The following is a 12,573-nucleotide window of genomic DNA, read 5'->3' as shown; positions in this document are numbered from 1 at the left end:
ATGTAACATAAAAAAATATGCAAATTTAGAGATTTTCACCTCATAGCAATATTTCTGGTACCATTAAGGCGCTAAGATATTTGACTGCCTAATGCTATCGATATATATCCATTTACTACTTTTTGCAGAGAATAGAAAGAGTAATCAAGGGAACAAATGTTATAGCGGTAATCAAAATAGTGCAATCCAGGGACAAAGATCAGACATGGAAAACAGACATACACAACAAAGAACATAAAGTAACTAAAATCATACATACAAAGTAACAAACTCAAATGAACAATTTGGACCTCTGTAAAAATGGCTGAAAAACTGGGAGCATGAACCAGGTGCACTGGTAGGGTAAGCGTCCTCTGCTTTTCTAGATACACCCGCATAAAAAGTCAACTCCGGTGTAGACAAGACAAACGAGGAAAGAAAAACTATGACCCATTGAATAAATCAGTTTTCATGGTGCAGATTGATACACCATAACGATCCACGAGTTCATGATGACGACCATAAAACTTCTGTAGTGATGATTTTAATCTTGTAGCAAAATAACCCTGTTCCAAAAGCCTATTTGTTAGAGTTCTAGCGCGATACAAAAAGTCTGCGTAGTTTCGGCAAGCTCTAGCATAACGTATGAGTTCTCATATGAACACTCTATACGCAGGTGCTGAAGGGATGTTGCCACAGATGAAAGGAAAGTTGATAATTCTGAATGAAAGTAGGAGAATCACAAAACAAAATAAAATGGATTTGTTTAAACATCTTTGAGGTACAAAAAGTGGCCATAAAATAATAATAAAATATTAAACGGTTCAGTTTAGTTTTTTGGCGACAAATTGTTTCTTAAATCCGAGGTATAAGGGAACCTTAAAAACATATTATGGTTAACGAGAGAGAAGGAGGTGCACATGGATTATTACAGCGTATGTTCTAGTTCCTATCACTCCTTAATTTTGCTTCTTGCTTGCAACTATTTATATTATGCAACTTTTTTTTAAAAATCCAAACCCAAATATTGCCAATCTTCTATTAAACTCTACAACACTCCATATTTTTATTTTGAGAGTGTATATATCGAAACAAACTTTAAGAATCAAAGTTTGTCTAATGTTTTTTGTTCAATGTTATTTGAATAACACGATGCTGTCTTAAATGAACGTTATATATATTTTACAAGTTATATAAATTTTTTTCATATTTTCTTTACTTTGCAGTACAAAAAATAAATAGTAAATATATTTTTTTTTATAGATTACGAATTTCCTGCAGACGAACATTTTTTTTAAAAGAAATCGTAATTTCGTGATCAATTGTTTAAATTAAATATTTTGACACAATTTTCAGATTCTGTCCAAAAGCCTACCATTTACACATCACGAGATAATTACACATACCCACCATTAACGTTAAGTTGTTTCGCTGATGGAAACCCGGAGGTTATTTTCACATGGTACAAGAATCACAACTTAAGTCAAGAGGATAGATTTCACAATTATAGCAATAATCAAAATATAACCCTGACCAGTGCAAGTGACAGTGGAAATTACACGTGTAAGGCTAGCAACACTATTGATGAAAATCATTATGCCAAAATAGCGACAATAACTATTGTACTCGAAGGTAAAACTATCTACATTTAAACTTATTATATATAAGTTATTAAGAACCACAAAACTTAATCAAGCTGCTGGCATTATTAAACTTATGCAAAATTAAAAAAAAACGATTTAATCGAACATAAACATTATTACATAAAGTAAGCTTTTGGCATTTTATTTGGGATAGAACAATGAGTTCATGTACGGATTTATTATCGCTCGTTGATAAAATAATGGGAGACAACAACAAGTAAAATGCGTCGATAGATTAATTAAGAATGAGATTAGATTTACCAATTCAAGTAATTTGCTTTTAGAAATTACGACTGAAGCATTAACGACTAATGAAGAGATCGACTCTACTTCTGAAATGGGCATGTATTAAAATGTGTTTGCAAAATACCTCCAACAAAAATTATGTTTGCTTGTTCGTGCTTCATGTAATGATGTTTGTTTCAAGCAAGATATATTTAATTGAAGTAGCTTTAACCGTATGTCTGTCCTTCCGTTTGCATGCAGTTTTTAACCACTTTTTTTTATTTTTTTGCTTTTGCCACAGCTGCTATAACCTGCTAAAAAGACACATTCCATGTTATATATTTCTAACGAAAACCAATCTAAACATTAAGACTAAAATCGTTACTTTTCTTTTGTTACTAAGTGTTTAAATGGTAGACTACGGACCAGTTGAATTAAATGACATCACAGTACCAACCCAGCTATACAAAATAACCTCGTTTTCTCAAAGAAGGGCATACATTCAAAACGCTTGTTTCAAAACTAATCAAATAATAATTTTTGACTGTGAATGAGAATACATTTAAAACATACTATGTTCTTTGAATTGTGTTTAGTGCAAATGTATTCACTGAATCTAAAGACATAATTTATTTTGTTTTCAAAAAAATATATCAATACTTTGCTACATCATGGCTACATTCGTATTCAAAATTATTTTTAGCTAGTACTGCAACAACTACTCCATCCAGTCCAGGTGTCACTGAAACAAATAAAGGGAATAGCAAGCACAACATATACTATGGTAATGTAGTGTGATCAGAATGGTATTAGTCTTGTCAATCTAGCAAAATCTTACCTTTAATCTAAACAAGTTGCAACAGAAGATTTTTATTTTTTATTTTTTGTGATTTTTTTTCTTTTAAGATGAAAACATGGCAGAGACAAATAAAGCGTACATGTATCACAAAAAAGAAAGTACTTAATCATATCAACGGTGACATTATTTTTAGTTTAAATTATTGACAAATCAATCACCAAGGACAGTTTCTAATGGGAACCACTTTATTATGCAATATTTAATGCATCCTGAAACTCCAGCATGAATAGGTATTTGATCTTTTACACCAAAAATAATATCTTTTGTACTAAACAATCGTATGTCAAACCATAGCCCTGGAGATTGTATATAAAGTCTAATAAAGTCAGACGAGTAGAAACCTCAAAATAAGCAATTTAAATTTCCTATAGAAATTAACATTGGAAAGGGGAGATTACTCTGTAAAAATGGCTGAAAAAACAATAACATTTTATACAAAACCATAATAATGTCGTATCTGATAAATAAAGGGTAGCACTAGAGGACATTTTAGCATTAATTATAAGACCATATACAACTTATGAAGAGACTTCATATCTTTTATCAAACAACAACTTAGAGTTCGAACTAAATAGTAAATCATATGTCCAATTTTCTAGATAATGAATATCAAGAATTGCAATTGTAATGAAAATGATGGAGAAAATATTCTACTTTTTGTGGTTAAAATATATTTTTAAAATATATAAATATAAAGGCAAAACTGTTGATAAATAGTTTGCAGATGTAAACAATACCAATTTCAAAAAATAAAATCAAAATGACGAAAGTGCCAGAATTTTTTTTTTCTGAAATTACAAATTACCCAAAAAGTTCCCCATCATAACCAAATTTCTTACAAACCATGGGCAGCATAATATATGTGATTTTTATGAAGAAGACTAAAGGTCCACATAAGCACCATACTTTACATAAGATCGATAAAAATTGAACAAAATATGACCAAAAACACTTTTTTTTCAGAGTTATCTCCCTTTTTTAACGTAAATGTCTATAGGTATTTGGAATTGGTTATTTTGAGTTTCCCTATCGGTACACCTGGTCCATGCTCCTAGTTTTTGGTGAAGTCCGAGTTGCTCATTTGTTTTGTTTTACTTTGTATGTATAATTTTAGTTACTTTATGTTCTTTGTTGTGTATGTCTGTTTTCCATGTCTGGTCTGTGTCCCTAGATTCCATTCTTTTGATTACCGCTATAACCTTGGTTCTTCCACAACAGATTTTTTTTCTATGTTTATATAGGAAACAATGCTATGTATTTGAATCAAAATATATTCTGTTGAAATTTGTATAAGGTTACTTTTTTTACTTGACTTTATCTTATGGAAAAAAATACATTTACTATTTAGCATCCCTTTCGATTTCCGACATTGTTAATGATGTCCAGAACACATAACTTCTTTTCTGTATTTAATATAAAATTACCAGACACACATTTTTGGCATGGCGTGTTTCATTAATACATATTATTACCACTCGAATCTTTGTCCCCTTGCTAACTGAATCGCGTTAGTGTTTAAGAATTTCAAATAATTACATCCAAATTGATATTTTCCAATTATTTTAGAAGCTCCGACCAATAGTTATAATTTTAAGAATAATTATAAATAGTATATCTATATCTATATCTAGAAGGGTCAGAAAAATTCCAAAGATGTCAGAATTGTCAGATTTGCAAAGCAAATTTTTGGTCGTTCCCTCCGCGGGACTCGAACTCGTACAGTTTAGCTTCATTTGACCCTCTATCCTACAAAATAACACCAAGATGAATTGGCCTGTACTACCATACATTGTGTACTAAGTGCAGTCCTAGAAAATCCTACGAGGAGGAATGACCCGGCTAGCGAAAGATATATTTTTAAATAACCTAGCTGGTCGAATGGTCTAGGGCGCTGGACTATGTGCAGGCGGTGTTGCCATAGATGTCACAGTGGTACGAGTTTGAGTCCCGCGGAGGTAACGACCAAAGATTTGCATCGCAAATTTGACAGTCCTAAAATCGTTGAGATTTTTTCAGACCCTTCTATAAGTTTAAATTATAAATAAATAAATATATAAATAGATAAATAAACAAATAAAAACAACAACAGATTATGAAAGAACAAATGGAGACTAGCCAAATCAAATTGACAATTTAAAAGTTTTAATTGTTTGTCACTAGTGTCCATGACATGAAGTTCGAAAACGACACATTAAGTATATATTGTCCGTACATTAAACATGAAAGATATTACACAAATCTTTGGCTGGTTAAATTGTTATAACGTCTTTATCAGCGTTTGTAATCGCTTAATAAAATCGTTTATTGTTCACATACCTTTCTAGGAAACCTCTTAAGATGGTTTTTTTCTGTAGTAGATCGGTCCCATTCTTCAATTAGTTGACTTTTAGGCAAGTAACAACTTTTAAAATAACAGATAACTTTTGTATTCTTATCGTCTAATAGTTAATTAATTGTTTTTGTTGTTTTAGTGATTGGTGGAGTTGGAGGAGTAGTTATTTTAACAATCGTGGTCGTTTTCGTAATTTACTGTAAAATCAGGTACATAAGTGTCTTTGTCAATCTTAGTTTTCTTTTTGACGTTTTTACAAACCTTTAAGAATTCTATAGTTCACTTAAAGTAAAAATTATACATAAAGGTCTGAACAATTCCCAACAATGTTGGAACCGTCCAATTCGTGAAGCAAATTTTTGGTCGTTCCCTACGAGTTGGCCGATTGGTCTAGGGCTTTGGACTTAAAGAAGGCGGTGCTGCCATAGATGTGGCAACGGAACGAGTTCGAGTGCCTCGGAGGGGAAACGACAAAAAATTTGTTTCGCAAGTTTGACAGTTCTAACATCCTTTGTAATTTTTCAGACCCTTCTATGCATAAGTTATCTTCCCTGTATCAATTTGATCTGACCGAGCAATGTAGCGTATGAAGTCTTAGAAGTGTGATTAATATTGATTTAATGTAACATGTTTCGTTAATTTGATCCTTTAAATCACATAACACGACCTAAATGAGCTATCCCGAACAACCGTACATCATGTGCTAAATTACAACCCTAGATTTAATCCATGTATAAATTATAATTTTGTGATAATTGTTAACGTAGACATATTTGTTGTTATAGAAATCCTAAGAAAACTCGAAGGAATGAAGACCTTTCGGTAACAAGGCAGTCCTTAGGGGTTGACAATTACAACTCTGTATACCATGATGATAACGGAAAAGGGCAAAAATCTGCTGAAAAAAATGTTCGTTCTACATATGATGAAAACAGAAAACATAACAAAAAGTACTTGGAATATCAAGAAAAAGATAACACCAGTAATACTGCGTAAGAACTAATATTATTCAAACACATTTAATGTGCTTAGCCACTAAATGTAACGGGAGCCATGAATTCTTTCTATCAGATGCTTTTTCTTTGATTTATATTGCTATACCTAGCATAGGTTCCAAAACATTCTTACTAGCTTCATTTAGAATCAAATGTCAACCTCACTTATTTATAAAGACAAATAAAGGTCCGAAATGCAATAAATTATCCATCTATTTTTTGAAATTCTGATTCATACAACAATTGAAGGTTGTCTAATGACGATAGTACCTCATATCTTTTTCACACAAATTCGGTCTCTGATTTATTTAAAGACAAAATAGCAATGATCTACTATACGAGATCAAACTGCATATTCTATATTAGGACGACTGTTACTACTCTTACTAATAATATCGTCATTTAAAGCACCCATTAACCTGATACGCTTTCATTGATTATTGCATAAAAAATGTTGGATTCGGAGTGAAGAAAATTAAGGACAGGTTATAAGAAATTAGTGTCTTAACATTTGTAAAATGTATAAAGTAAGTTTCGAAAACAGACCGGCAAAAAATATCCGTCCATCAAAAGTATGCTCAAATTATTGGAATTAGATATTGATAATACCATTTCAATACTTAGGAACATATTAATATTATCTATAATAGCGTAATAAAAAAACACATTTCATTTTACACCGTAGTGAAGGAGGCCACCAGCCTGTTGAGTACGCTATGGTGAACAAGCCAAGAAAAGGTGGTAAAAGCCAAACACAAGAGCAAGTTCATCAACCCACTGAATATGTCCAGGTCAACAAAGTTAATAAAAGGACATCATATGAAATACCGATAGATGCTAACGCGTATGCATCGGGACAGGAAATATATGATCGTGCACATGACAGACGCCATAAGAAACCCAAAGATTTTGAACCATACGACACCACTGCAAACATTAGTAGACAATCTGAGAAGTAAGAAAAAGTTCAGTAAATATATATTATATAGAAATTGCCAGAAATAATCTTTTTTCAAATGAGCATTGATTTCTTCAAGAAAATTATTACATCTCAATCTGCTCTATTTTAAAACAAACGAAATATTTTAACTGGCATTTTATATTAAAAGCATGTGTAAAAAATCGATAGCTTATCAATGTTTTACTTGATTAATAAATACAGGGTTGGTTCAGTCGGAGACAACACCGGGAAGCCCATTAAACAGAAACAAGTTGCAAAGATCAAACCTTCGGGTAGGTCAGGTTATGAAAACGCTGGATTGCAACCTGATGATATACTTAAGACTAAAGATGAGCCGAATACCACACTTTAAATTGAACCTGGTGTAATTTAAAACAAAATGAATATATATGGTATTTTGTTTAAAATAATACATAATTGTGTGTGTAATTTTTCTAAAGAAGGAAATCAAAATGATGGAACATTTTTTTAAACGAAATCATCATATTACACTTGAGCTAAACAACTTTGATGTGTATCTGGGTACTGCAAACGAATTCTTGTGTAATTGTAATAGTAATTTTATTATTCAAATATTCAAAAAATCGGAATGCCGTGTTATGTACTCGTTAAGCTTTTGATGATATAGATTAAATCGACCGGCATGAAATCCTTTTCCCTTATTTCATTGATGCATCTGCAAATTGCCTCACAAGAGAATCGCATCGGAAAGGTTAGGACTGATCTATTGTAAATTGACAGTAACAATAAAATTACAAATAGTAATAACAGAAGATGAAATCCAAATAGCAGTAACCGAAACAATTATACCTATGACCACTTAATCGCTACAATGACAAGAAATAGAAATCCCTTTCTCATCTCTTCATTCTTGAAATATGATAAGTGATATGGTTTGCACAGTTTTAGTTTTGAAAAAGGTTTCGTCTCATTGTGATACAAATTGGCAAACTCTTAAATTTATCATTGTTTTTTTAATAATTATTACTTGAAAATATTACAATATACTTTTTGGCAGATGATTTTTTTAGCTGTATCAAATATCTTTGTCGGCACCACTTTAGTTTTAGCATACCAAAAAATGAATATTTATAAATGCCATTTTGCTGAAGATTATATTTTCGATTGACATAATGAAAATGACGTATCCCTATTCTTCCATAGTTTTAGCTGTACAATCTAGATAGCAAATAAATGAATCACATTTCATGCTTCAAGAATAAAGTTTTCTTTACTTAGATACATGTAATATGTAATCAATACCAATAAATTATTTGAATTACATTATTTTTACATGCTTACATCTGTAATGTATATAACAGTTATTTACCTGTAAAATAATTAGTGCTTGCATAAAACAATTGCTGTTTTTTTTTAGTTTGTTAGAATGATAATTATTTTGTTTTATTGATTGAGGTTAAGAATTCTCTAACCTTAAAGGATCAGGAATATTACAATCAAGTCAAGAATAAAAAAAAAAATCGGTTATCAACTTAAACTATCTTTATTTCAATGTAATATATTTAAATGAAATCATTAGCAAGAATCAATTAATTCAATGACCATTATTTTTAGTCTGTAATTATTGTTTAATAAGCATAAAGATGAGCTTCCGCTACGAAATACCTGTAATATTTATTGCTTTGCTCTGTATAATAAAAATCATGTTATTCAGAAAGGTCTTAATTATGTTTCATGTATTTAAGGAAATCAGAAAAAGTGTTTGTGTCATTTATTCTAGTTGTTATTGGTGTTGGGTTATGTAGTAGGATAGATACACAGATGTAAATACCTTATTGCAAAAAAATGCTGATTTAAATCCTGATTACAAACAGGCACAAATACATAGACAGCGCAATTGATACAAAATTTACATTTTTTCAAAAGGTTAAAGTATGAACAAATAGAGTATTTTAAGTAACATTATTTCATTGTAATTTATTATTTACTTGTTTTTAATTTCAAACCAAATATAAAAATCATACGAAAAAATAGGTAACTCTTGCTGTTGTCTGTTCTTAAATATTACAAACAAAAAACGTTGTTTGTTTAATTTTTTTTTATCAAAACTCTTTCTTTATTCTTATACTAAAATTGATTAAAAATCAAAATAACAAACATGTTAAACAACAATTCTAACCTTACATGTTTTATCGGGACTGAAGGTTCAGTGATTAAGTTCTAATTGCGTTGCAAATAATAATAAGTTGAATAATAAAAAAAATGAACAAACATGAAAGCTAAAATGTCTTTAACAATTTGTTTGTTTTGTAGAAAATCACCTGTCTAATCATACCTCTCGAAATAGTTTTCTGATCATCTATCACTATTTTTTTTTGCAAAAGGTTGAAATTAATTGAATCAAGAATTGCATTATCAAAGGCTACAATTAATTATTGAATTTATTTTTGAAATTGTCTCTTACCACAAAAATGTTACGTAATTTATTTTTACACTTGTTAAAATAGTTTCTTATATCTTTGTGTCTCTAGTGAAAATCTGATGATATTTAGACTTATTTTGAACATTTGTCATTCACAGTAAGTTAGTCTGAATAAAATCAAAAGAAGGACAAAAAACATGTTTTCTTTTTGATTTGCAATAATTAAATGCAATATTCAATAAAATGCTTTTATTTTTAATCTGAAATAATAATTAATACACTAATTGTATCTCATCATGGTACTTGTAATATTGTCTTTTATTAAACATATCAATTTTATTTACATGATTCATGTTTTATGATTTATATGATTTTTGTTATCTGATTAGAAATAAAGCACTATACTATATAATCATATTCTAAGTGTTTTTATATCTTTCTCATACTTGCAACATGGATTGTTATTGACATGTAGAAAACACTTCAGATTCTCCCATTTTCTTAGTTCCAAATTTTCATGACTCATTTGAAATAGCAATAGAGACACAACATGTGAAATAGATGATTTGTATAATTCGACATATTGTATTCATAACTGATAGTATATATGTTCCACTTGAATCTCGTCATGAACAATTGGTTCTTACATCTGTAATAAAAAAAATCTTTCCTGGTACAAATGTTGAGAAAATTACAGTTGTAATACAACCTTTGCAATTGTTGTGGATAAGATGTTATTTAATGATGCATCGCGTTAAACTGTGACCCGTAATATTGATTATCAGCTTGGAAGTGATCCTTATAAAATTGGAAACTCAATTAACTCGTGTAAGGGTTTAAAACATTTATAAAGCTCTTGTATGGTATAAACATCCCATTTATACTATATACCATCCCCATTCCCCATTGTCCCCATCCCAAAAACAATCCCCATTGCTTATTTCTTACCAAATATTTACATTTTAAATTAAATTTATATTTTTTAAATTCTTTAAGATTTTATCTGCTAATAAATGCATTTCTTAAGGTCTAACCCTGTCTAACCCCAATCTTACCCATACAAAATCCCCATCCCCATATACCATAAAATGGGAAGCTTTCCCTTCAAAAGTACTGTAGAATAATAAAAAAAAAACACAATTAAATCTAGTATTCTTCTGTGATAAATGTAAAATATATCAACACTGCATGCTTTAATTCCATTAAGCAGTAATAAGGTGGTAAAAGGGATGTAACTCTAGTTAGTTAATAATTAAAAAGTATGTAATTGAAATTCAAATTCTAATTGAGATCTGTAAAACTACTTTTTTAAACTTAAAATGAACTAAGTGTATCAAGTACATTTACATTTTTCCAGAAAGATGAACAGGCATATTTCAATTTTATTTAAGATTCGTATATCGCTCAGTTTATTAGATAACGTCGGAGATGAGAGGAAATTCAAAGCAATAAGGATTACCAAGAAAAATAAAACACCAACAACAGATATCAAATAAACAGGAAAATAGACAACAAAAAACATGAAATAATTAGAATAACGTAAACAGAAAAAAAACATTTATGGTCACCGTGGTACAACTGAAAGTTGCACCAGGAGCACCAGAACGGTAAACTGTTAAACGCACACTTCTTTTTTTTTCAGAAATATCCAGGTGCTTATAAGATGTCACGTCCGGTTAAGACAAAAACGGAACTTATTACATGGTGAAATGTCATAATTAACTGTAATTGTGACATTTTAACAAACACTATAAACAGACAATTACCGTTTAATCAAGGGTACCACTGACTAGCCAAACTAATAATAATAATAATAATAATAATAATAATAATAATAATAAACAATCCGCGCATAATGAATTACACTGCGAATCGAAGTCACAGTGATGAAAACTGGACATCAAACATGTATATACAAGTATAAACTTTATTTTTTGAATGGTTATCCATGATGTTCTATGTAGCATTGCATCTAAAGTTCTTTTTGAGTGATAGACTTCAATCATTTTGTAGATAGCTAAAACCTCGTTAATGTATGCTTGTCTGGAAAAAAGGTTTTCATTTAGTTTGTCAATAAAAATGTGTGTGAATATTAGATCAGAAAAAAGAGCAAAACTTATATGAACATGCGTAACAAGCTGGTGTCTTTAAATCATGATTTGTTTTCCATGAGACAAATATCTTTTGTAACCCCAGTGGATAAATTATCGATTTTTTCCATGCAAACTTATGTTTATTTTTCCATAATTATTGATACCACGACTATCGTTTTGGTCTTTTATTGAAACCATACTTTTAGAAGTTTTTCTAACATAAAATATCCATTGAAGTCTTGTCTCTACGCCTTTAGGTTAAGGTTTGCCATATTCCTCTACGTCATAACGTCATATCCTGAAATAAATTAGATAACCATGGTGATGGCTTTCATGTTATCATATATAATTATTATTTTATGTGTGTTCTTGGCATAAGTCTAAAGGATAAATACAATGTTAGTATCTATGAAGAGATTATACATCGTTTCCGGATAGCGTCGTCTGAAAGAAAAAAAATCCAATCTCTACATCGGAGATAGATGCAAGATTAGCATTATACGTCAAAAGTGTACTCAACCTGTTATATGATTGTTGACTAAATGGGTGGAATGGTGAATTTTACCTTTAAAAATGTAAGTCAGATCAACATGAATATTGGTTACACTTAAAATACAGATGAAAACTATCACATTTTTTGTAATTTGTTTTTCTTGCCACATTTACGTAGGATTCATCAAGTCATTTTTTCCTGATTGCTTTATTTAAAGACAAAGTACAGATAATTTCTACTTTGAATCATTGGTTCTTTGTTTACCTGTGGTTTGTCATGACTTTTACTATTGAGTAGGCGGTAAATCTAGGATTTGATCCAACATTTCAACAAAAGGTATAAAAAAATCGATTAAAATTAAAAGACCAAATAATTGTTCAGTTACATATAAACATTTTGACTCTTAAGAGCTGGGAAATAGCTATCGTAAAAGGTACAAAATTAAATACAGGCCTTGTATCAAACTCTGTACATAGATGAATTTTTCTTCATCGCAAATGTCATTGTCAAAATTGTAAGCGTCTCTTTCTAATGCTTATTGTGTTACAAGTTTATTCTGCACTGTTTACTCTAATGCTCTGTGTAAGATTTATCCTTTGCTTCGTGTGTT

General features: G+C 30.2%; 1 protein-coding gene across 9 annotated transcripts in view; it reads left to right on the top strand.

The window, feature by feature from the left end:
- LOC148620353 (uncharacterized) overlaps window positions 1–9,786 on the top strand; it is a 150,330-nt gene extending 140,544 nt beyond the window's left edge. For 4 of the 9 annotated variants that reach the window (XM_088581153.1, XM_088581154.1, XM_088581151.1 and 1 more), the window contains 7 exons: window positions 1,336–1,611; window positions 1,907–1,963; window positions 2,551–2,631; window positions 5,178–5,247; window positions 5,824–6,030; window positions 6,719–6,988; window positions 7,196–9,785. In XM_088581153.1, coding sequence (XP_088437279.1) covers window positions 1,336–1,611; window positions 1,907–1,963; window positions 2,551–2,631; window positions 5,178–5,247; window positions 5,824–6,030; window positions 6,719–6,988; window positions 7,196–7,346 — 1,112 coding nt within the window. In that variant the 3' untranslated portion in view covers window positions 7,347–9,785. Of the gene's footprint in view, window positions 1–1,335; window positions 1,612–1,906; window positions 1,964–2,550; window positions 2,632–5,177; window positions 5,248–5,823; window positions 6,031–6,718; window positions 6,999–7,195 lie in introns of all 9 variants that reach the window. The other 5 variants (XM_088581147.1, XM_088581148.1, XM_088581150.1 and 2 more) reach the window with 4 other exon arrangements.
- Window positions 9,787–12,573: the final 2,787 nt, after the last annotated feature.

Source organism: Perna viridis, chromosome 4 (assembly GCF_037379345.1).
Source record: "Perna viridis isolate PV_CMFRI_1.1 ecotype Kerala chromosome 4, ASM3737934v1, whole genome shotgun sequence".
NCBI classification, from domain to species: Eukaryota; Metazoa; Mollusca; class Bivalvia; order Mytilida; family Mytilidae; genus Perna; species Perna viridis.
The sequence above is the reverse complement of the archived record's forward strand: the minus strand, read 5'-3'. Positions and strand labels throughout refer to the sequence as shown.